General features: G+C 53.3%; 1 protein-coding gene across 3 annotated transcripts in view; it reads left to right on the top strand.

The window, feature by feature from the left end:
- AMOTL1 (angiomotin like 1) overlaps positions 1-16,496 on the top strand; it is a 148,794-nt gene extending 132,298 nt beyond the window's left edge. For all 3 annotated transcript variants that reach the window (XM_005883056.2, XM_005883058.2, XM_005883057.2), the window contains 6 exons: positions 2,701-2,850; positions 8,153-8,343; positions 11,128-11,253; positions 11,876-12,102; positions 14,879-15,154; positions 16,008-16,496. In XM_005883056.2, the coding sequence (XP_005883118.2) occupies positions 2,701-2,850; positions 8,153-8,343; positions 11,128-11,253; positions 11,876-12,102; positions 14,879-15,154; positions 16,008-16,114 (1,077 nt within the window). In that variant the 3' untranslated portion in view covers positions 16,115-16,496. The remainder of the gene's footprint in view (positions 1-2,700; positions 2,851-8,152; positions 8,344-11,127; positions 11,254-11,875; positions 12,103-14,878; positions 15,155-16,007) is intronic.
- Positions 16,497-24,534: the final 8,038 nt, after the last annotated feature.

Raw genomic sequence — 24,534 nt, 5'->3', positions numbered from 1 at the left:
GAAAGTGACCTCAGCCCCTGAAGGATAGGGGGTCTGCTTTGAGGAGAGGACCCTTACTATCGTTATAACTGAAATCACTTATTGAGGCTCCTTCGTGTGAGGAACAAAGGAAAGTTATACATTTTTTATCTTTTTTTAAAATTTCTATGAAAGTAAAAGCTGTGAAGTCCTTGGAGACAGGTTCTTTCTGATCACTCTTGTGGGTCTTTTCTTGTCATTATATCCATATAAGGTCTTCGATTGTGGGTAGCCTCTCCGAATGTCTGTGTCTGGCTCCCAGACACACTCCTTGTTCTTATTAAGATTCCTTCTGAAGGGCCTTATTCAGTCCAGATGGCTCCTGTGTGGGCTTCCCATCACTCCCCAGGATGGTGAGGAGCTGGGACTCACGGGCCAGACTACAATGAGTGAGCTTCGTGACCCAGGACGGTGTATCAGCTCTGTGACCTTGAGCAGTCACGTGACCTCTTTCGTCCTCAGTTTCCTCATCTCTTAAACAGAGATAATAAAGGAGTGTGCCTTTTACTGTTATTGGGAGGATTAAGTGAGATACTACATATAAAGCACAAAGCTTGGCATGGTGGTGCTTTAAAAATGTTGGCTGAATATAATTATCGTTACTATCAACCATCTTCATCATAATATACTCCTTGCGAGGCTTAAGGTTGATACAAAGGTAAATGAGAGAGGTCCATGTCTTCGAGAATCTTGCAGTTGATTAGGGATAATATTAATTCACTCACTTAACAAGTATTTATTGAGTACCTGCTGGATGCCAGGTGCTGTTTCAGGCATTGGGGGCACACAGTGTGCACTCTGCCCAACAGGGATCAAAGCTCTTCTAGTACCTACACACTTAGAAAATTGCATACAGACTGGGATGTGGTAAGTAGTATATGAATGCTACTCACAAAATATTTGATCAGATAAGTCATCTATAACAAGAACCTGCAGTTAGTAGGTCCTCACGTGCCTATGAAATCAAATCAAGCAGTCAAAGGCACAATGAATTAAAGAGCCATATGAAAATTGATCCCAAGAGCAGGTGTAAAAAAAAGGCTATAAAGTTGCTGTTTTGCCAAGCCGGTGTGTCTCAGTGGTTGAGCATCAACCTGTGAACCAGGAGGTCATGCTTCAATTCCCAGTAAGGGCACATGCCTGGGTTGCGGGCTCTATCCCCAGTAGGGGGTGTGTAGGAGGCAGCCAATCAATAATCCTCTCATCGTTGATGTTTCTATCTCTACTCTCCCTTCCTCTCTGAAATCAATAAAAATATAATTTAAAAAATAATAATAAAGTTGCTGTTCTTGCCACTCCCCTTGAAAGATCGGAAGCACCTCCTTTTTATTCCAGTGGCTCTGGCTAGCATACAGGCTTAGCTCAGGGCAGTGCAGCCTGCTAAGTCAGAACACCCTCACCGCAGCTCTTACATCCCAGCATGTTCCCCCGTGCCAGTGCAGCCATGGGTTAAACCCAGGATCTGAGTCACCTGCAAGGCATTTGCACGCCCAGACGCAGAATGACAGGAAATGGCATCTGGTCTCCCCACTCAGGACCAGATAAGTAAGTGACACCAGCCACTTCCCAGAAAGTTAGAAACGAGCCTAGGAGTCATGGTCACGGCCCAAACTTGTCGCTGGAAGAAAACGAAGTCTGAGGGTAAGAACTTGAAATTGTTCATCGGGATTCTCAGTCCATACTGGACGTGACGTTTCCAATGGTCATTTTGACCTTAATTTCCATCTCCTCAGTGGTTGTGTTGGGTGTTCATGCCCTTCAGGCCTCTTCAGGGCTGTCAGCTACTCTGTAAAGGCTCAAACCTTTAGGAGAAAGTTACTCCACAATGACCTAGAGTGAGAAATTTTAATCTTTATTCAGACATACACATGGGCACACGTGCATATAAACACACACACAATTATTCTCTTTTATAATAGTAATTTATAATTATTATGGAAAATTTGAAAAATACAGAAGAGAATAAAGAAGATGAGAAATGTCTATTCAGCCATACAGATAAACATGGTTAGTGCTTTTATTTTTATTTTTTATTGATTTCTAATCCTCACCTGAGGATATTTTTTCCATTGAGAAGGGGAGAGAGAGAGAAAGAGAATGTCCATGTGAGAGAGACATTGATTTGTTGCTCCTGCACTCCCCCCGACTGGGATCGGGGATCAAACCCGCAACTGAGTTACAAGCCCTTGACCAGAAATCGGTCTGCGGGCCGATGCTCTAACCAGTGAGCCAAACTGACCGGGCTGGTTAGTGCTTTTAAGCATTTCCTTTCTGTCTTGTTTTCTTCATAGATAGATAGACAGAGTTGTGATAATGTTGTATATAATTTTTTATTCTGGATTTTCCAGTTAACATTGTAGAGTAAGCATTTCCTCATAACATTAAAAACTCTTAACCCCATTTCCAATGCCAGCAAATGCTACAATTACTAAGCAGTAACCAAGGATTGCGCTCAGAGCTGTACCAATAACTGAAGGCAGGTGCCCCAGCAGGGTCTTCGATTCCAAGCATCCCAGCCGTGTGAGGTACAACAGGTGGCCGTGTATAACCCTTTTCTGTGCCAGCTCACGGCAGTGGGAGGAGTAGGGGGCACATGCACTGGTAGTTGAAGTCTGGTCTCCCTCCACCCCGGTGCTGAGAACCGCCAGTCCAATCCTGGGTTCCTTTTCTCTCTCCTCTCAGCTACGAGAGAAGCAAGCCTACGTGGAGAAGGTGGAGAAGCTGCAGCAGGCGCTGACCCAGCTGCAGTCCGCATGTGAGAAGCGGGAGCAGATGGAGCGGAGACTTCGGACCTGGCTGGAGCGAGAGCTGGACGCCCTGAGGACCCAGCAGGTGCGGGGCTGGGGGAGGGGCCGACAGATGGCAAGATGCACACGAGGCTCCGCTCGTGGCACTGGGGGTGCCGGGGTCAAGGAGAGCTCCCTGTCCTAGGGAGCCAGCACAGCGGCCAGGGGAGGACGGGCAGTCCACTCACGGGAGTGATGTCCTCACAGAAGGCAGCTGGGCATCGGGGAATGTGGCTTTAGACGGCTTCCCAGAGGAGGACATTTGAGTTGGACTTTGAAAGATGAGTTTTTGGGGCGTTCTGGGGAGAACATCAGAAGTAGAGGAAGGATATGTCGAGGAGAGAGGCAGTTCGGGGCAGCAGGGTGCAGCTGGCGGGGGGAACGCCCAGTGCGGCGCTGGAGGGATGAGGCCAGCCGTGGAAGGCATGTGGTCCAGGTGAGGGACTGGGCTTTGTCCTGTAACAACAGAGTCAACGATGGTAGTTTTTCAGCTGGAGAGGAATGTTGTGCACAGGGCTGGGGAAGGAGTGCTCCGGTGGTGTCAGGGGGGTCTTGGGGGGCAGATGGCAACGTGAAGGAGGCCGGCCTGAGGGCTGTTGGTGTCATCACGGGGAGTGGCAGTGGGAATCCAGGGGGAGCAGGCGGGGTGCGGGGGAGATTAGAAGAACTGACCATCAGTGCATGTCCGAGGTAAAGGATAGGAAGGCGTTCAGGACGATCCCTGGAGTGTAATATTGGCCATAAGCTCCTGCTCCTCTGCCTCGTTTCATCCTGGCAGCAGCACTTAGCATAACTCGGCTATGAATAAGCTCAAGTAAAATGCCCCAGCCGGGCTCCGTGCGCCTCGGCTTGTGGACAAGCCTGCAGGACGGCCCTGTGGCTGGACTGGGAGCCTCCCAGGCCGTCAGACTCCTGGCCCCAGCGAGCGCCTGGCCGTGTGCCGTCGGCCAGCGCGGTGGGCAAAGCCCTCTGCAGCGATGAAGGGTGCGCCCTCAGTCGGGAACCAGGGGAATGCAAGACGGCTCCGTGGAATTACCTACCTGACGGGGCACAGTGGCTGTGGGTGAAAGACTTGGAAACACTTGAAAGCGCACACGCGGGCCGGCCCCGTCCTTTCTCATGGCCGGCGCCCACGTTTCCCGGGCGTGTGTACTTGGCGGGCGGAGGAGGTGTCAGTGAGATCGCCCAGAACATTAAGGAACCCACCCGGCCGCCCACCACCTTGGCTTAGTTGGTGGCTCGTAAGGAAGGGTGAGTCTGTCTCTGGACTGCTGCCCTGTCCTCCCTGGGCCGCCTTCCCTGGCCTGTGGGCCACCCTCCAGCTGTTCCCCATGTGCAGTTACTACGGTCTGAGCCTCCCCCCCTGGAGGGCCGGCTTCTCGGAAGCTGGCACCGCGCTGGCACCGGTGAGCCGCACAAACCCTTGGCTGGCAAAACTCAGCGCTGCAGAGAATGTTTGTTTCCAGTTCCTGTGTCCCCAACCCCTACGGTTAGGTGACTTATCCTGGGACCTTCTATTTTCAATGCTGTGAAGCCAGACTCAACCCCATTATCCTTGCTGTGTACCAAAGAGAAATGTGAGGTTAGAATGATTTGAAAAATACCCCTTGCCACAGAGGACTGTTCACAGTGTGCACACTCAGAGCCATGCACCCTCACGCCCATTGCTTCCTCAGACGGGCAGACACGAGTCCCTGCCGTGCCTAAAGGCTGCTGGCAGATCTGGGAGTACCTGGGGGAGGGGGAGGGGAGACAGAGGTTTCATAATGAGGCTCTCCAGGAAAATTACTTGGCTTGCATTTTGGATCTAGTCTGGGGGGCTGACAGCAGACCCCCTGCAGGTTATGGCTGACATGAGACCAAAAAGAGGGGAGATGATCTATATAGAGCTAAACAGAACTTTGTTTATCTCGGCATCTCTTTGAAAATAGTATCAGTTTCTTTTCATGAGCGTGTTGATCCATCTCTTATGATATAAGTTTCCTTGTTGTTTTACTTCCTCATTAAAAAGATGAGTATTATTTTTTTATTTTTTCCTTGAATACCTCTGTATTCTATCATTTTGTCAGGGAGCATACATTATTCTATAACCAAAAAAGGTAAAAATTTTATTACACATAAATTCAGCCCAAAACCTTGAGTTTCTAGCTAGTTCCATGTGGAATCTATATAATAAAAGCCTAAGCGACTATTATGGTGGAATGACTCTCTAGTCTATATAATAAAAGCCTAAGCGACTATTATCGTGGAATGACCGGAACAACCAGTCACTATGATGCTCACTGACCACCAGAGAGCAGATGCTCAATGCAGGAGCTGCCCTGTGGTGATCAGTGAGCACTGCTCAGCCAGAAGCTGAGCTCATGGCTGGCAAGCGCAGTGGTGGTGGTGGGAGCCTCTCCTGCCTCTGCAGAGCACTAAGGAGCAGCGAGCCAAGCGGTAAGGAGCGAGGGATCCCGGACTGCAAGATGGATGTCCCCCAAGGGGTCCCAGACTGTGAGAGGGTGCAGGCCGGACTGAGGGACTCCCTCCCCAGTGCACAAATTTCGTGCACTGGGCCTCTAGTATACTACAAAGTTCGGTCAGACTCCTGCCTGGAGCCCGTGGACAGTGTGGTGAGTGCAGGCCTGCTGGCTCTCAGCAGAGATGCCTGAAGTCCACTCTAGTCCACTCCAGAGCCTGGGGTCCCCCGAGAAACTCGGCCTTTCTGGGAAAGGCACCCAGGGGCCTCGCTGATCAGCTTCCTCCTCATTCACTCTGCAGCGGCTCATGCATATGCTTGCCTGGACGTGACCAGCCCACCTGCACCCCGATCCTCACTCCTGAGCTGCAGAGGCATTTATCTGACCTTTGTAGGAAGGTCACACTGAGGTCACATGGTAACAGAGCTCCTGGTCATATCCCCCCTCAACAAAGACACTCCCCATAGAGCGTTATTCTGAAGGGACTGTTGAGAGAGTAGCTCAGAGAACTTATTAAATCAAGACCCACACAGGGGCTCTGCCCTTAGACCAGTGGTTCTCAACCTTGGCTGCACATTAGAATCACACCTGGGAATCTTTTTAAAATCCTGATTTCTGGGCCTCATCCTCCGGAAATTCTGTTTCTTTGTTACTAATGTTGTGGCCCCACCCCATAACAAAGAAACAGAATTTCCGGAGGATGAGGCCCAGAAATCAGGATTTTAAAAAGATTCCCAGGTGTGATTCTAATGTGCAGCCAGGGTTGAGAACCACTGCCTTAGACTGATGCCAGGACACAGCCGAACTTCTCCACCCACATCCTTAACAACACAGAGCCCCCACATGAGCCGCGGTTAATCTTGAGAGGTGCCCTGGAACCTTCCCAACAATAGGTAGACTGGAGGTGACAGAGCGGCATGGAGTCGTGAACTTATTCACAGGATGACTCCAGGGTTAGACTGACCAAGGTGGGTGACTCCTGCCTGCTCCTCCTACTAGGAAAGTGCCCTTGGGTAAGTGAGCTTGCTGAGCCTCAACTTCCTTGTCTCTAAAATGGGGCCAATACATTATGCTGACCTTACACGTATAACCTCAGATAAGAAAATCCGCACAGTGCCCGGCACTGAGCAACTCATTGAGAAAGAATAGCTATCGTTGCTGTTTTATCATCATGACCTTCAGAGTATGTGCAAGGCCTGGGCATCCTGGCACCCTCTCCCACATCTCTCCCTTACTCCAGCTTTTCCAGTCCCACTGGAAAAGGTGACAGAAATGTGTTCACTGTGGTATTCCCAGCACATGGTGTACTAGTACGTGCTCAGTAAATATTTGTTGGTCAACTGAATGGGCAGCAGAAGCTGGTCTGCCTGACCGTCGGCCCGTTGTCCTGGCCGGCGTGCTTGCCTGTTAGACTGTGCTATGCTTGAGTGTTGAAACTCATGCTTTTATTTAATAAGTCTTAATGGCCTGAATTAGGTGCTCTATGAAGACTCATGTGAGGTCAAAATGAATAAACCAGCTGAGATGGGAACCTTAGGATTCAGAGAGAAACTGACCAGCGGGGAGGCAGCTGAGCGAGGCTGTGGGATCTTTTTCTTGGACCGTTTCTGAGGACAAGGGAGCTCTTGTGTTGCTGGGCCTGATGTCCTCCTGCCTGAGGCCAGGTGCTGGCTCTGGAGTCCGTGACTTCCGGTGCAGGTGGATGAGGACAGGTGCATGCCTTCGCTCTGTTCCTGATTAAATGTTAGTCACTGGCAAGATCCTAGAATAGTTGGTATTTGTAGCTTTAAAAAATTGAACACAAACATACGGTTTACAAAAGCCCGTGGGCCCATTGCTCTTCTTTCTCTGGTAGGATGAGACTCCATCAGGGCGGCTCGAGCTTGTGTGTGGTTCAGAGTGCCTCTCTCACCTTGCAGCCAGCTCTGCATGTGCAATGTGTTACCCCTGGGTAAACCGGAGGGGACGTGGAATAGCTGGGATGAAGTCATTGTCCCTGAAGTCAGAACCTCCTCAAACCCCATCGTCCTCCAAGTCGTGCTGCTTAGAGGAAATAGGATGCCTGAGTTCAAAGGGAAAAAAATCTGAAACGTGAATATTCTCTGTGAGCATCCAGATAAGACATCTGCTTTATTCCTTGTCTTACAGACCCGGGTGACAAGAACGGGCTGAGCTTGCATCACAGACTCTCTGGCAGCTCCTTACTTTGTTTAGCCCTTTAAAGTTTATTAAATGCTCTCATGTGCATTATCTTGTTTGACTCTCAGGCTTCTAAGTGGGGCAGGTATTCATTTGTTTCCCAGACGAGAACTCTGTAGCCGGGAGAGCGCGCGTGTCAGGGCTTCTCGCTCCCAGTTCCTGGGCCTCTCCGTTTTATCTCCCAGCCTCGGGGAAGACAAACACCTGGAATCACTTCTGAGAACTCGGCAGAAAGTGCCCCAGACCAGGAGGCTCTTGCTTTTGGTATAAATGAGCTGCAGGACGTTGGACAAGTCACTTCTTGTCATGCAGAACCGTATGGACCGACAGACGTGGGTTTGAATCCTGACCCTGCTGTCGCTCAGAGACATGGAACAGTTCATCTAGCCTCTCTGAAGCTTAGTTTTCTCCTCTGTAAAATTGGGATAATATTGTCTATTTATACGATAAAGTTACATGACAATTCATTGAGGCAGGAATTTGGTAGGTGAGGTAGCCTGGTGTTAGGATCTGCGAAGGTTGGTCATCCCTCCTGGAGAGGGAGCGAGAGTGGGATGGTAAGGTGTGTGAACGTGCTGGGGCTCTGGGTGAACTCTGTGCTCCATGCGGGCAACTGCAGACACGGTTCACATGGTCTGCGTTATAGCCCCCGTTTCGCATCAAGATGTTCTCTCTCTGCTTCTCTAGAAACATGGAAACGGCCCGCCAGCCAGCATGCTGGAATACAATGCCCCGGCCCTCATGGAACTCGTGAGGGAGAAGGAGGAGCGGATCCTGGCGCTGGAGGCCGACATGACCAAGTGGGAGCAGAAGTATCTGGAAGAGAGCACCATCCGGCACTTTGCCATGAACGCCGCAGCCACCGCTGCAGCTGAGAGGTGAGGCCAGCCTGGGGTCCCACGGGGCTTCACTCCGCTAGGTAAAGTGCATTCACACAGTGGGATGCTATTCGGTCTTTTTTTTTTTTTTTTTAATACATACAGAGAGGAAGGGAGAAGGATAGAGAGTTAGAAACATCGATGAGAGAGAAACATCGGTCAGCTGCTTCCTGCACACCCCCTACTGGGGATGTGCCCACAACCAAGGTACATGCCCTTGACCAGTATCGAACCTGCGACCTTTCAGTCCGCAGGCCGACGCTCTATCCACTGAGCCAAACCGCCCAGGGCTACTATTCGGTCTTCACGTGTGATGTTGGGAGAGTTTATTTTAACAGCGGGTGTGTGACAGGGGCCAGACAAGAAGAAGAGTTCATCCTCCTGACAGCCCTGAAAGGAGGAACTGTTATTACCCTCGTTTGCAGGTGAAGAAATGGGGCTAGGGAGGTGCGGCGGTTTATTCCGAGTCGCACTGCTCCTAAGTGGTGGGGCCACGTGGGAAGACCTGTCTGCCTTCAAGCCTGATTCCACTTGGCTGGCAGTTGTTTTCTGCCGCCGTCTGTGATGACCTCTGTTGCCTTCTTTCCTTTCTGTAGTGCACAACCTTATTCTTCTTTCAAAATTGGCTCAAAATGTTCAATAATTGACAGAATAATTCTGTGAAACTCCTGCTGTCTGGGTGAGCAGGTAGCTCCTTGTTGCCGGCGCTCACCTGCACGCGTGATCGCCGCACCGCTGGGGCGGCCGCGCATTCTCCCAGTCCTCTCTCTCTCACTGCCGCTCCCTCACCCCGCCTCCCACCACTTTGCCCTTTGCCAGTAAGTTACATTTAATTCGGAGTTGTTTGGAATTCACTAAAATTTAGGATTAGTCTAGTTCAGTGGTTGGCAAACTCATTAGTCAACAGAGCCAAATATCAACAGTACAACGATTGAAATTTCTTTTGAGAGCCAAATTTTTTAAACTTAAACTATATAGGTAGGTACATTGTTATTAACTTAATTAGGGTACTCCTAAGGCTTAGGAAGAGCCGCACTCAAGGGGCCAAAAAGCCGCATGTGGCTCGCGAGCCGCAGTTTGCCGACCACGGGTGTAGTTGGAGGCCATCCTCAAGTTTCAAAGGTGCATCCATAAAATTGGGCTGGTCAGCCCCACGTTTCTTTGGGATGTGTTATTTCTTCTCTACTGAAGAAGAGGAGGCCCATTGGGGCAGAGGGGGTACTTCGTAAGCCGCCCATGGGCTCTCGTGTTCATCCTCACGTAGAGGAGACCCGCCAGCAGTATGCTCACCTGATGCCTCCAGGACTGGGCGGAGAGCAGTGCCACCCATGGGGGCATCGATGCCTCCGCCGGGCGCCACGGCACACTCGCGTCTGGGGAGACCTGCAGATTCATGGGGGACATGGCCACTTGGGAATCAGTTCCTAGTGCATGAGGGTTGTTCATGCAGGTCTGTGCTCTGAGGGGAAACAGCCCACAGAACCCCATCCAAGTGAGCCCCCGGGGGTGGGGATGGACATTTGAGATGTGTGCTGTGTCGAAGCTGCGGTCGTGATGTGAGAGGGGGAGGGGGTTGCAGCCCCCAGTTCAGTCTTTGGTCCGTCTGGGTGGGAACATTGACACTCTTGGAAGTATTTCTTGATGGTTACACAGTTGGGATGTTTTTCTTTTCAGCTTTTTGCTCTGTAAGGTAATTAGTAAATCACCTCTCTATCCTGTGGAAGAGAACAAACCATCCTAGAGTTACAAAGGGGCTTGGCTTCTTTGCCAGCTTTGGTCTGGGGCATGGCTCTTGGTGATGCCCTGTGGTTTTTAATGGCAAGAGCATGGCATAGGGAGGCGGGACCCCACATGCAAGGCTTCCCCAGCTCTGGCTGCCTACAGACGTGCGATTCTGCAAAAGCCTTTGCGAGCTGGGCTCATTGGTTGATTCTTGCATATACCCTGACTGGGGATCAAACCCGCAACCTGAGTGTATCGGGATGATACTCTGACCAACTGAGCCACCCGGCCAGGGCACAGTGATCCTATTCTTACCAGCCGTCGTTAACTAGGAGCGGTCAAATTGCCGAAACCAGCGGCAGGAAGAGTTCTCTTTGACCAGTTTTCCAACAGACACCCGCTTGCAGCTCCACATTTTAATCTCCCCGTGTCTGTCCCTCCCGTCCTCCACCCTGCGCTGCACTCTCCAAGGACAGGGTGTCTTGTGTGTCTTCATCTCTCTGCTGTGCTGCCGGCGTGGCTGTCACGCCGAGTGGACCCGAGTCCCAGGCAGGGGCCCATGCAACGAGAAGCGAGCCAGAAAGCAAGCAGGATGGGAGCTTTCAGTGTGAGCCTCTCTGTCCAAGGGGACCAGTATCCGCTTTAAGTATTTACCGAGTCTCCATTTTACTGTGAAATACTGAAATAGCTGCTGTGTGGGTAAGGAGCAGCCATAAAACTTCAACTCCGATTGAGAAAGTCAGAAAGGATAAGTGTGAAAGAGAGACCCTACCAACTGTAATAATAGTATCCACGTGTCAGCAGGTGCAGCGTCCATCGTCATAGCTGCCACATAGCGTGATACACGGTGGTGCTGGTAGAGGGCAGGGAATCGTTACTGTGGGATTTTATTTTGTTTTCCTTAGATACTGTCTTCATTCTACCAAGTTGAGGGAGCGAATGGGCCGGGATCCAGGAGGGAAAGCGGGGGAAGGAGTGTGTGGAGAGAGATGTTTAGTGCGGTGACCTCGCACGCCTCTCTGTGAGCGTTCGCATCACCCTCCGTGTGTCCTGTGTTGCCAGGGACACCACGATCATCAACCACTCGCGGAACGGCAGCTACGGCGAGGCCTCGCTGGAGGCCCACATCTGGCAGGAGGAGGAGGAGGTGGTGCAGGCCGCCAGGAGGTGTCAGGACATGGAGTACACGTAAGGACAACCGCGTGCGCGGCCGTGACACCGCGCTCCACCCTGGCCACGCACCTCACGACCCCTGGGCCCGCATTTGGGCTCACACTCCAGCCCCAGCCCCTGCTCTGAACAGCTGGCAGGCGCGGCAAGTTACTCTCCAAGTTTGAAAAGAGCTCGAGTGTTTTCTGATTCTCATTTTTGGCCTTTGTGGGGAAAATTAACTTATCCGAGAAAACCTGTTCATCTTCTGTCTTTCTGAGAAAATAGGGAAACTGACCTCCGTGGAAGGCTGGCCCTGAGAGAGGCTTCCTGCTGCTCTCCCACCCACAGCCAGGGACCCAGGCCCTCTGAGCGGGCCTCTGAGCCGCTGCTGCGAGGCCACGCCTTTCTCACCTATGTCCTCCGGTTCCCAGCAAGTCCCAGGGGCTCCCCAGGGGCCAGAGGAGGTGCACCCCTCCGATCTACTACCAAAGATCCAGCTTATACACTTTGCAGATAGGAAATGTTTGAAGACTTTACTGCGCTTCATTCTCCATCCTGAATTCTAATTCAAGTCCCTGGGCAACCTGAAAAACGTTTCGTGTTTTCCCAGCCAAATGGAGTGTGATTATGACTTGTTTTGTTTTGTTTTGTTATTCAGCATTAAAAATCTCCATGCCAAGATCATCGAGAGGGATGCCATGATTAAGGTCCTTCAGCAGCGATCCCGCAAAGATCCCGGGAAGGCAGACTCCTCAAGCCTGCGGCCCGCCCGCTCCGTCCCTTCCATTGCTGCAGCCACCGGGACACACTCCCGCCAGACCTCTCTGACCAGCAGCCAGTTAGCGGAGGAGAAGAAGGAAGAGAGGACCTGGAAGGGGAGCATAGGTGAGCCCCACGCCTCCGTCCAGCTGGGGTCTAGGGTCTGGAAGGCAAGAGGTACACCAGCTTTGAGAGGCAACCTCATCTGGTGGAAAAAGTCCTGACACTTCTGTAGTGTCTGGCTTCTGCCCCTCATGGGACACAGAAATGTCGCTGAGTATTCCCAAGTCTCAGTTTACTCATCTGTGAAATGGGGAGGATAACCAATCATACTTGGGCTGTGAAAACTGAATGAGCGATGTGGAGGCAGCGGCTATACCACCAGATTGGCTATTGGCCATGTGGGTTGACTCATGTACTTATCATCACGGTTGAAAGTGGAAGTGCCCGACCCTCACAGCATAAAATGGAAAAGCCCATAGACGTCAGGCCTCTGAACTTGGCTCTGCCCCCGACCACTTGTCAGACTGCTCTGCCTCCGCTTCTGCGCCTGGAAAAGCAGGGCAGTCCCTGTCCTATTGCCCCTGGGCCGTGGGGAGAGCGAAATGAGATCACAGGGCAGAGGCGCTTCGGAGGAAGTGTGCCAGCATGAGAGGCTGGTGGTTGTGGTGCTGGTTGCATGGTTGTTGCACGGGCAGAGTTTTGAGAATTCTGCAGATGTGGTGTTAGCCACGAATGGGCTTCCTGGGGAGAGGGCCAGCCTGTCGACGGCTCGCTGGGTCTGGAGAGGAAGCAGGCAGCATTCCCAGACACACATCTTCCCCTTCACCCGCTCGCCTCGCCTCCCCACCGCCCCCCCACCCTGCACTCTGGCAGCTGCAGGGTCTGGCCTCCTTTGATGCATTTCCCTGGGTCAGAGTGTGTTTTCTTTATCTGTGGAGCCGAGAGCCAGTTTTTGTCAGCACAGAACCCCAGAGGAGCCTGGCTGCTTTGTGCCAGAGGGGATAAGAGCTTCCAGTATGAACCTGCCAGAGTCGGGGGTTCAAGGCTCCCAGCCAGAATCTCCGAGTGAAGTGCCTCCACAGGTGGCCTCAGCAGCCCCTGCGCTTTGAGGACAGCACTTCAAAGAGGATGCGGGTGGACAGCAGCTGGGATCATCAAAGGCGCCCCCCCCTTCTCCCTGCACCCCCCCGCAGGACACTTAGCTCCCCACACAGTTAGGGAGCCTGAGAGTTGGTACCCAGGCCCGTTTGCAACATGCAGCCAGACAGGTCTGTTTCTCTGGTCTCTGTGCCTGTGTCCCTGGCATCTGCAGGTCTACACCAGGCCTGGGAGAGGACCCGGTCTGCAGGAAGAATTGCTGTGTTCTCTGCACTGTGTTCCTCCCATTATTGCCATCGTCATTGGTGTCCACGCGTCACAAAACCAGAGAGGCTCTCTGAGAGGTGGGGCAGAGGCAGCAGACACGGCCTCTGCACAGTCCCCACGCTGCTTCCACCACCTCTTGCCCAACAGGAAGAGGGGTGGGGGTGACAGTGTACGCCTGCTGATGGCGAGGGCTCCGGGTGAGATGACTGGCCAGTGACCTAGTTCCACGAGAGCGTCCCTGTCAGCCTGCAGCTGGTTAGGAGGGAGGAACACAGGTTGGGGTAGAGCTGGGCACAGCTGGGCTTGAATCCCATTTCTGCGCCACCTTAGCTATGAGATGCTCACTTCTCTGAGCTTCCGTTTCCATGTCCGGAAAGCAGAGGCTAACACGGGGCCTACCTCATAGTGCTGCTGTGACGTACGAAGGGAGGTGACGTGTACGAAGTCCCCGGCCTCTCCGAGTGTGGCCGGTGGACCCGCATCACCAGCCTCGCCTGGGAGCTTGTTAGAGAAGCAGCCTCAGGCCCCACCCGCTGAATGGAATCCTCTTTTAACAACACATCCAAGCCACCAAGAGGCACGTTCCGTTGGAGGACGCAGCTGGGCACACCGAGCTGCTCTGTGTTTCTGTGAATGGCACCTCCGACAGCCCTGGGGAGGACACTGTATGAATTGCTGGCTGGTTCGGCCGCGTGAACAAGCAGTTCACTGTGCTGACCGCATTCTATAGGCTAGTGTTCGGGAGTGCTGGCACGTTTCTGAATGTGTGCCGTGTTTCATTATTTAAATAAAAACGTAGCTGGCCTGCCCAGCGCTGCAGGGAGATGTTGAGGAGGAGGGAAAGCACTGCCCACCATGCCTGCCTTTTCCCTCCAGCGCTTCCTCGCTCCTGCCCCCAGCCTGCCTACCCCGGGCCCCCCGCGAGAAGCGGCCAAGTGGCTCTTCCCAGGGCCTGGCTGGTTTCCTGCTTCTCGGGGCCGTGGCTCTCAGCTGCTGGGTCTCCTGGGTGTCGGTCTGACCTGGAAACAAGGTTGTATTTGACCCCGGTGCTGTGGGAGACCTTCCAGTGCCAAGACTGGGGTGGAACTGTGGGCCGTTCAGAAGCACAGCAGGCCAGTGGGGCCATGCCTAGGACTCCATTTTTCTAAAGCACAACCACGACTCAAGGCCAGCCCTCTCCGGCCCTGCGTGAGGCGGAGCAAGCGTCAACTCCAGACAGCCTTGCAGAAATCCCCCACCCTCAACACTGGCTACTGGGTACCTCATGCCACTTTAGAGTCATTTTATCCTACTGTTTATCATATTAGATTATAACCAGTTTGCTTTGCAACCCCTTAAAAACAACTATAAATTTTTAGGGAGGGGACCAGGTCTTTTCCGTTGTTAAATTTCCTCAGTGTTTCTCAACTGGTCAGGCACATAGTGCTTATAAGTGCATTGGGTGAGTCCTGAGTCAAGAAGAAAATGATCCCCGAGATGAGGGATTTGGTTTGCATTAAAGAACGGCATTGAAAAGCTGTCCTTCCGTCTTCAGGGCTGCTGCTGGGGAAGGAGCACCACGAGCACGCCTCCACCCCCGCGCTGCCCGCCCCGCCCACCACAGCACCGGCCCCAACAGTGTCCGCCACGTCGGCCAGCAGCGCCCACGCCAAGACGGGCAGCAAAGACAGCAGCACCCAGACGGACAAGAGCACCGAACTCTTCTGGCCCAACATGGCCTCCTTGCCCACCCGCGGCCGGCTGAGTGCGACCCCTTCCAACAGCCCGGTCCTGAAACACCCAGCGGCCAAAGGGACCGCAGAGAAACTGGGTAAGATGTTCTGATGTGTTACGCTGTAGGGAAACACCCTGGAGCTCTCTGGCCTGAGAGAGGGAGCCTTTGTTGAGCTGGGGAGGGAGCAGCTCTCACTTTGTGGGTGTTTTTTATGATTATGGTTACCCTAATACACCTAGGCTGTGCGCTCTTATGGAATGCAATGTGTGTGTCGACACTCCTAATTTATTACCGTGCTTTGTAACCAGCCCTTTCCTACAAGGGGCAGAAATAGACATGCTCCAAGGGATGGGGGTTGGGGGGCGGCAGTACCAGGCACCAGGTACCTCCAAGGCTTGGGTACCTGGACGAGGCCTTACTCATTCAGGATTTGGGGTCGGGGTGCCTCTTTCCTGAAGGACAAGGCAGGTTTAACTGCAGAGGAGGGGAACTCTGGCACTGCACTCAGGCCGGTGCTAATGGGTCACCCGAAAACACTTAAGAGAAGACGGCTTGGGAGGAGTGAGCTTGCGACGAGTCCAGAAGCGTCCGGGAAAGAGTAGACTTGGCTTTGTCACGGGGACTCATCTCAGTCATGGGGATGGGTCTCTTCAGGAATGCTTTTGAGAAAGTGTGGGGTTATTTGGGGCATAAATGAACTGTTCATCCTACAAAATAGACAAGTATGTCCAGCATTGCCATTGTTCTGAGATTTAATTCCTGGAATGCACTTTTCCGAGGAAGACAGGGATGTGTGAGAAGTGCCTGCCCCACGTGGGCCGGACTTCCAGGCCTTGCCTGCAGGCACTGGGGGCGAGGGTGGTGTCTGAAAGGGTTCCACAGAGACACCCGGTGCGGCCCGGCCCTCCCCCGAGGAGCGGGCTGCTGACGCTTCCCTTGTGTTTGGCAGAGAACTCTCCTGGCCACGGGAAGTCGCCTGACCACAAAGGCCGCGCCAGCAGCCTGCTGCACAAGCCCGAGTTCCCGGACGCGGAGATGATGGAGGTCCTCATCTAGCGCTGTGCCCCTGAGGAACGTCGTGCCGGGACAGTGACAAGCGGAGGAGGAGCGCGGCCTAAAGGGAGCGGCACGAGCAAGAAGAGCGATCGAGAAGGTGGTAGATGGGAAACCAGGAATGATTGGAACTGATAAAGATTTCAGATTCGTAAGAACACTTTTTATAAATGTTTTTTAAAAAAACAAAAACTAGGAGACCTACACGAATGAAGATGGAGTGAACGCTATGGATTTTTATTGCCTATGGTGGCAGAGAGACGATGCATGTAGGTTTGGAAACGAAGAAGAAATAGGAAATGGAATTTTCTAATGTACAGAAAATGTATCTCATGGGGAGGGTCTGTGTACACCCATTTTCTGGTTATAAACACATAAACCTGAACCGGAATCTTCCTTGGAATACCCCCCTTCTCCTTGCCCTCTAGCATCTGTTTGTTTAAGAACCTCCTAGAAGTCTCTGGGAGCCCCTCTGGGTGTAATGAGATACCATCTGTGCCCCCCGGGGGTGTCCTGTGAATGTGTGTGGCTGTGACGATGAGATGAAATGTGGAGGGGCCACCTTCCGGGCCTCGGCTAATGACCGGCTTGGTTTGGGTTTTGCAGGAGATGGTGGGGCTTCCTGGTTTGTGTGGACTTGAGGCCGTGTTTTCTGAACAGAATGGGAGCGTTTTGATCTTGGTGCTCATCCTCCCAGACTTGCCTGACTTCTTCTCTGTCTTTGCTTCGTTTTCTTTCATTTTATTTTTTTTCTTCTTCTTCTTCTTCTTCTTCTTCATTTTTAAGTGAAACGTGGCAGAGTAGGTCTGAGATTCTCGAGAGCGGTGTCTGAACTGTCAGCATTCCTGCTGTGTTTCTCAGTGGCCAGCGGGACAGAGCCCTAGGCTGGCCTGGCTGCTGCCTCCCCCGCAGCTGCTACTGCCTTTCTGACTGTGCACTAGGTGAGCTTTGGCGAGGCGGGAGGCCCAGGGCCAGTGTGACCGCTGTGTGAGGAGCGTGGCCCTGGCTTTTTTCTCCCTCACGTCAGCTCTTGCACGGAGCTTGGCGTTCCCGCCCCTTGGCTCTGCGGGGTAAGGCTTTCAGGACGGCGTGTCAGGAAACGAATGGCCCTGGACTCGGTGGCCTCTGGGACCGCCCTGTGCGGGTACCCTGTCCCCTTTCTCGGACCTGTGGCTCCTGAGCAGGTTCCCCACTCTCCACTCTGCCATGAACTTGCTTGGCAGCCTACAGCTTGGTCTGATTTTTTAGGTCTGTCTTTTTAACATGAAAGACAGGACTATCATGTTAAAGAGCCAGGAGGGAGGGAGGTGGGGGCCCGTGTCCCTGTGTGTGACGGTCTCCATCTCACCCCTCAGACGGGAGGCTTTCCTCCCAGATCCAGGAGGTGCTGGGTCAGAACAGAGGAGCAGCTGCTCCAGCCCTGAGACCGTTCTCCCGTTCTCCCGTTCTCCCTCCGCGTCCGCATCGGCGGCGGGACGCTGTTATTCCAGGTCACGCGCCTCATGCTCACTTCAGGAAAGAGAGGGAGGCCCCGGCTTGAGACCACCTCAGTGAAGCCTGGAGGCAGCCCTGCTCAGGAAATGTTGCTTGGCTGGCTTACTTGAGGGTTGGTTTTTAGAGTGTAACCTGGGTGGAGGTACAGCCTTCCCAAATTAAGGAGGTTGAAGGATGACAAGTGTAGGCCGGAGGGGAGGGAGGAAACCAGTGCTTTGCCCTCCCAGCTGCTCTGCCTGGGCCCTGAGCTTGCGCGTCCCGCCGCCTCCTTCGTCCCGGTTAAGCGTCACTGAATATTGTGCAGCCGGAGTAGCCGCAGCGGCCTGGGGCAAGGAGCTCCCCAAATGCCCTGGTGTGTGAGGAGAAGGCACGGAGGCCCCATAGTGAGGAAAGGGTTGCTGTGCATGGGGCAGAGGGTCCCCATTCCAGTCTCTGTTCTCATCACTTTTTGTGGGTGATGAGGGTCAGTAGATGGCAACTGACTCTCTTAAGGACATGTTGATGCCTGATTAATGTTGGGATGCACCAGGAAGGAGAGAAAGTATCTAGAGATAGGAAGGCAAGTCGCCTCTGCCAGCCCCATCCCCACCCATGTCTGGGCTACCCCAAACTCGGGCAGCTCCCCTGGAAGTGGGTGAGGGCGAGAGCCATAGCCCAGTTTCCCCCAGACCTGGTCTCCGTGCTCTAACACACCTCACTGGCACCCCCGGCACCAAATGGCACACATGCCCTCATGTTATTGTCAGAATGCAAGCAGGGACATCACCACGTTCCATTGCCCTGTGGTCTTTGTGGATCTGTTTTCTCTTCTAACCTGCCAAGACTTCCCGAACAAAAGGGGTCTATAGCTTTAAGATCTCTTTTATGAGAGATTTCCTGCCAGGCCAGCACCCCTGACACCTCATCTCCGTAACCCGCTTGAAGCCATGCTTGCGTGCTTGTCCTCAGCACCTACTCTATGTTCTGGGCAGTTTGCAATGTGTTATCATTTGATTTTGCAGAAGGAATAATAGCATCTCTGGTTTTTAGTGCTGACTGTACTCTGGCGCCATGGCAATACCTTTCAGTGAGTGCCCAGGCCACCCGGGAGCAGGGCCACGTTTATTCTCCTTATTTCACAGGAGGAAACGGGGCGTCAGGAAGGCTGAGTCCCTTCCCAGAGCCTCACAGCCAGGATTACCCGGATCTGAACCATGAATGTGGAGAGGAGCTGTGCCTTCGTCACAGGCTGGACTGCGTCTGATGGAGGGATAATTACTGTCCTTTGGTGCCACATCTTGGCCCGCTCTCCCCCACGTCTGTGATGTGCATGTGTGTGCGTGTGCGTGTGTGTGTGTGTGTGTGTGTGTGTGTGTGTGTGTGGATACACGCAGCTGCCCCACTCTCAGGAGCTAAGTAACAGGACGAGGGTCCTAGCCGGTTTGCTCAGTGGGTAGAGCTTCAGCCTGGTGACCAAAGGGTCCCGAGTTTGATTCCTGTCAAGGGCATGTACCTTGGTTGCAGGCTCCTCCCCGGCCCGGGCCCTGGTTGGGGCTCATGCAGGAGGCAACCAATGGGTGTGTTTCTCTCACATCAGTGTTTCTCTCTGTCTTTCCTTCTCTCTTCTACTCTCCCTAAAAATCAATGGAAAAATATCCTCGGGTGAGGATTTTTTAAAAAAGAAAGAAAAAAAAACAGGAGTGGGCCCAGAGCACCTAGCATTGCCCATAAACCCCAGGCATAGATGGAGCTCTTTGTGTCCCGTTATAAGCATGGCTACACATCCACCTGAGAAGCACGTGTGCATTGCGCAGGGTCTGGACTTGGTGGGTGTTCCCGGCGGTGTCTGATTATGGAGCTCGCAGGCCTATCGCAGGAAGGGCAAGGCTTTGACTTGGTGCGAAGACGTGCAGAGCAATTCTGCTTCCTCCTTGAACGTGGGTGGCAGCTTCTGTGTGCCGCCCGGGTGCTGCACGGACTAGGCGGTGCGGCCGGATTCCAGCAGCTAACTTCAGGGCATGTGCATTTTTTCCTCTCGGTGTTGGCTAACGACGGTGTTGAGTTCAGCCGTTCCAAGCAGGCATGCACGACGGGGCTCTGCCTGGAGACCCAGAGCAGCAGGGCCTCCCCTCTGCAGCCCTGCAGGCTTGCTCTCTGGGCTCCTGGGTGCACCTGACTGCACGGGGCTTGGTTCGGATATCCAGGCGGTGGCTCCAGATGAGTTGTGAACAGGAACAGCTCGAGGTTCTGTTGCTCAGGGGAGAGGCTGTCAGGGCGCGCCCTACAGAGAAGCCCACCTTCCAGAGACCAATTGGTTCTCTCCGTCTTTACCCTCAGCCACCTGGGTCCTCACGATGCAGTGGCCTTTACACAGCGAGTGCTGCTGGACTGACGAGCTCTCCCCGGGCAGCAGCCTTCTGAGCCCGATGTGAGCACAGCCGTCAGGGGAGGCCGGGCTCCCAGGACGGTGAAGAATACCTTGGGGTTTAAAAGGTGTCCAGGCAGGGAGCTGGCGCACATCCTATGGGGCGCTCTGCTGGGCAAGGAGGTGTGTTTTCCAAAACCAGAGTCCTGCTGCGCCTCGGCACTGTGCCCTCCGAATGACCTTGCGCTCCCGAGCGAACGCGCACACGGTCATGGCCAGCGGGAGCCCGCAGGGTTCTGAACTGGTGAAGGCTGTCAGTAGCCAGAGAGCATCCAGCCCACCGTTGGCTTCTTCCCACCCCAAACCGGAGGCCGCTGTGGTCTGTGCTTTATATATACATGTTGGTCTCCTTTTCTCCTTTCTGGTTAGTTCATCAGTGTGTTTAAAGCATCTTCATTCAGTGTGAGGAGGGGAATGGGTTTGCCTCTGACATGTGGCTCCATGGGAAATGGGCGGAGGAATTAAGAAGTTGCCAGCCCACCGTTGGCTTCTTCCCACCCCAAACCGGAGGCCGCTGTGGTCTGTGCTTTATATATACATGTTGGTCTCCTTTTCTCCTTTCTGGTTAGTTCATCAGTGTGTTTAAAGCATCTTCATTCAGTGTGAGGAGGGAAATGGGTTTGCCTCTGACATGTGGCTCTATGGGAAATGGGCAGAGGATTTAAGAAGTTGCCAGAAAAAAAAAAAATAGAAAAAAAAAGAAGTTGCCAGAAGCTGATCCGCTGGGAGCACGGAAAGGTCAGCATTTCAGTACGTGGATTTCCTCCGGAACCAACGAGCAGTTTTCTTCTCTTCCTTTAAGTGGAAAACCCTTCTCTTGTTTAGTCATGTAATGATGTATAAAGACACATGTATATGTAGGTGCACACATGTGAGGTCTGACTGTAAGGTGGTGTGTCGGGTTTCTCTTCTTAAAATCCAGAAGATCCAAGTGTTTCATCTCACCTCACCCTCCTCAGAAGGCGGCCCTTTGCGAGACTCTGTCCTGGTCACGGCCGTGCTGCCCAAGGAGAACTTGGTGTGAACGAACCCTCTGTTGGTATGGCTCTGGGACTGGCATGTTCATGTCAGTGTCCTTAGACATAGAAAGCTTCATCCTTTGAAGATGGACTTAGGTTTGGAAGAAATCCCGAGTCATTCACTCGGTTGGATAAATAAAGATGTGTGATTAAGGTAAGTCACACCATTTTAGCGTTAAACAAGAAACAACAACACAACAAAACCCCTAAGATGTTCCTTGGAGTGAGTCTTTGGACTCCAGGAGCCCCTCAAAGTGACCACTTCTTAGGAGGACAGCCGTCATGAGCCTGTGTAACTTCTAGTGGACCCATTTTTTAAATCTGTTCTCTCGCCATGCCTTGTATGAGTTCCCATCTCCGCATACACACAGATGTGAGCGCATAGTCATTGGTTTAAACTCCGGTAGGTGCCCTGTAAAGCCGTGTATACTTAGCGCATGTTATTGTCATGTTATGCTCTGAGCGAGGTGTTTGTCATGAAACTTTGCTTCGTTGCAGAATTAAAATATTGTTCTCAATATAATGAAGTACCTATACCGCATTTTCTTGTGTCAGCCCCGGAAGCTTTGACGCCCAGTGGTGTGTTTACATGTGACTTTGCCTAGGATTCTGTTCACATCTAGACACCTGCCTGTAAGTATTTATTACAGAACGGAATGTATGCAGATGTATCCATGGTGGTTATCTTTGCGTGACGGTGTTTTTTCCCTCTGAGGAGTGAGAGTGGAACCTCCTCCTCCACGAGGCACTTACAGAGCCTGTGGAATTCTGTGAGAAGGGCAGGTGCCTGCAGCGGCCTCGGCCAGGACTCGGACCGCACGGGTGCCACCGCCTTTCCGTGTGTGTCGCTGTGCTTGGGGGCAGCAGACTCAGGTGCGACAGGTGGGCATGTTAGTCTGCCAGTCTGTCCTGACCTGGGTGTCCAGGGCTGCACGGCCAGATGGGTCTGTGTACCACGTGGGGTGGGGGGGTGTCCAAGAACACGAGTGTGTCCCCCAGAGAGTGCCGATACTGTTGGTCAGCCAAAGATTTTCCTGTTCTTTGCTGCTTAAACTTGTGCCTTAATATTGTATATAATAAAAGGATGAAATCGCTTTTCTTGCCCTCACGCTTGCTCTTTTCTTTTCCAAAGAACTTGCGCCCCGGGTGCTCCATCAATGTGTGTTGAGTTTCATTTCACTTTATTGCTGGGAGGCAGCCTCGCTGGCTGTTTTGCTTCCTGTGGGCCCTGCTTCCACCAACAGGCTCTGGATTTGACAAGGAAGTGAGTCACCCAGACCATGGGAGGGAGCGGAGGGAGTGTGCCGCCCGCCCCCTCCCCCACTCACCCCCTCCTGGCTTCAGAGAAAAAGGACAGAGGAAGCCCAGGAGCCGGGAGCCGGGCGGGCGGGAGGCAGGGCCACTTTGATCTCCTCTGGGCTCCTCTTTTGCGGCTCATGGGTCCAGAGCCTGCCAGTGGCCGCTGTCACTCAGGAATTAATCTAAGCAGCCTGGGCCCAGAGTGTGTGGGACCTGCCTGCACCCCAGGATGGACACAGAAGATGTCACTGCCTTGTTAGTGTCTCAGGGTCACAGGAAAGGGGGGCGGGGCTTTGGCAGAAAGGGGTCCCGTGGTGACTGGTCAAGTTCAGGCGGGAGCTCAGTGGCTGACGCCTGGAACAGAATAGACCCTGTGAGGGCCCTCGGGTGCAGGCTCCCCCGAGGGGACAGTGACCTCCAGGGGACACCGCTGGGGAGGAGGAGGCGCCCTCTGTTTATTCTCCGAGCGGGCCTCCTTCAGCGCCTGCCTCCTTCAGCGGAGAGAGTGATGTGAAGTGGCAGCGAATTTGAGCCCAGGACGCAGAGCTGTGCACTGGCAGGGAAAGGGGAAGGTGCTGGGCGTCAGCCGAGCGCAAGCTCCTACCTGCTTGGGTTCTTACCTGTCCTGCCTCCTCCCAGGGGGGTTCTCTGTGGGGACCCCCAGGCCTCTGCTGCATGCGGATGTGACTGGCGCCGCATAAAGGACACACTGCAGTCCCTGGCCTCCCCTCCCAGCGCCCCTCCAGGAACAGCTGGAAGCCTCGCTGCCTTTGGGGCTCAGCCGAGGACCCTCAAAGCTGGTGCCCACCTCTGCCATCTCCCTGTGCTTGCAGCTTGTGGGGGGCGCCCTGAGCTCCGGCCTCTCTCTTGGCTCCTTGTGCACCCCAAGACCGCAGTTCTGTGCAGTTCTTCCAAGTGGTAACCCTGTGGCTGTACCCTGAAGGCAGGCTGGCCTCTGTCCCAAGTCCTGGGCTGGGACCTCTGTGCACTCTAGGGGTGACGATGCCTTTGGATTGCCCAGGCTCTTCCTCGTGAGGAGTGAGGTCCAAAAGGAGAAATAGTCCTGAGCATGTCCAGGTGAGCCTGCTCCCTGGACCAGTCTGTCCCTTCCAGGCTTCCCTGTGGAGCCCAGAGGGAGGCAGGCCCTCCCCGTCTGGCGTGGGTTTCTGTCAAAGGGAGGCTCTTCTGATGTGAGTCACGGTCCTATTGCCAGAAACTGATGATACTCACCCTCTGGCTGTTGGAGGGATTGGGGAGGGAGGCCCTAGCCTGAGCTGGCTTTGGAATAGTACTTCCCTTTAACAGCCCTGAGGTGGTGTTATCCTCCTTCCTCAGCCCTGAGTTGCAGATGAGCAAACAGCCTCACACGAAATGTGGTGCGTCCTTGGGCTCCACCGTCCCACCCAGGCCTGCTTCCGGCCAAGCCTCTGCTCTCCCTACAGTCCATTGCGGCCTGTCTCAGCCCTGAGTTGCAGATGAGCAAACAGCCTCACACAAAGTGTGAAGTGTGGTGGGTCCTTGGGCTCCACCATCCCACCCAGGCCTGCTTCCGGCCAAGCCCCTGCTCTCCCTACAGTCCATTGAGGCCTAGGACTCTCCTTAGCTTTTATTTTTAATGGCTCACCAGCTTGCTTTTGTTTTTAATAATTCTAAAGAGAATTGATAGACACCTGGCTCATTGGAAAAAGTAACATTTTGAGGCTCTTTTTGGAAACGTGCTCTTTCTGGCAGAAAGCCTGTCCTGGACGGACTGGACGAAAGCCGGCAGTTTGTCTGTAAGATACAGATTTAATTTGGAGCAGCTTGACTGTTTATCACACAGGGTGCTCCTGGTGCGGAGAAGGGACCCAGAGGCAGACACTGTCCCAGGGCCCGCTCTCAGGCTGGAACGTGTGACTCAGATGTCTGTGTTTTTCAGTCAAATGAAATCCTTGGGTGGACCTGACAGGCACCATTGGAGCTGGGGTATTTGATGGCTGGATGAGTCAACCCTCAGGATTCATCCTCTCAACTCTGGGAGAAGAGTTGTACTGTGCCTGCACACAGTAAGCCCTCCACCAATGCCAGCCCCCAGGTCGTGGCATCTATTCCAGCCCTTGCCTCAGGCTGCCTCTTGTCACATGAGTGTCCGTCAGCTCCTCTGTCTGTACCCAGAATAGATGTGCATTAAAATTTGAGCTAAATGTGAATTATTCCAAGTTTCTTGC

This window comes from Myotis brandtii, unplaced genomic scaffold (genome assembly GCF_000412655.1).
Source record: "Myotis brandtii unplaced genomic scaffold, ASM41265v1 scaffold76, whole genome shotgun sequence".
Classification (NCBI taxonomy): domain Eukaryota; kingdom Metazoa; phylum Chordata; class Mammalia; order Chiroptera; family Vespertilionidae; genus Myotis; species Myotis brandtii.
The sequence above is the reverse complement of the archived record's forward strand: the minus strand, read 5'-3'. Positions and strand labels throughout refer to the sequence as shown.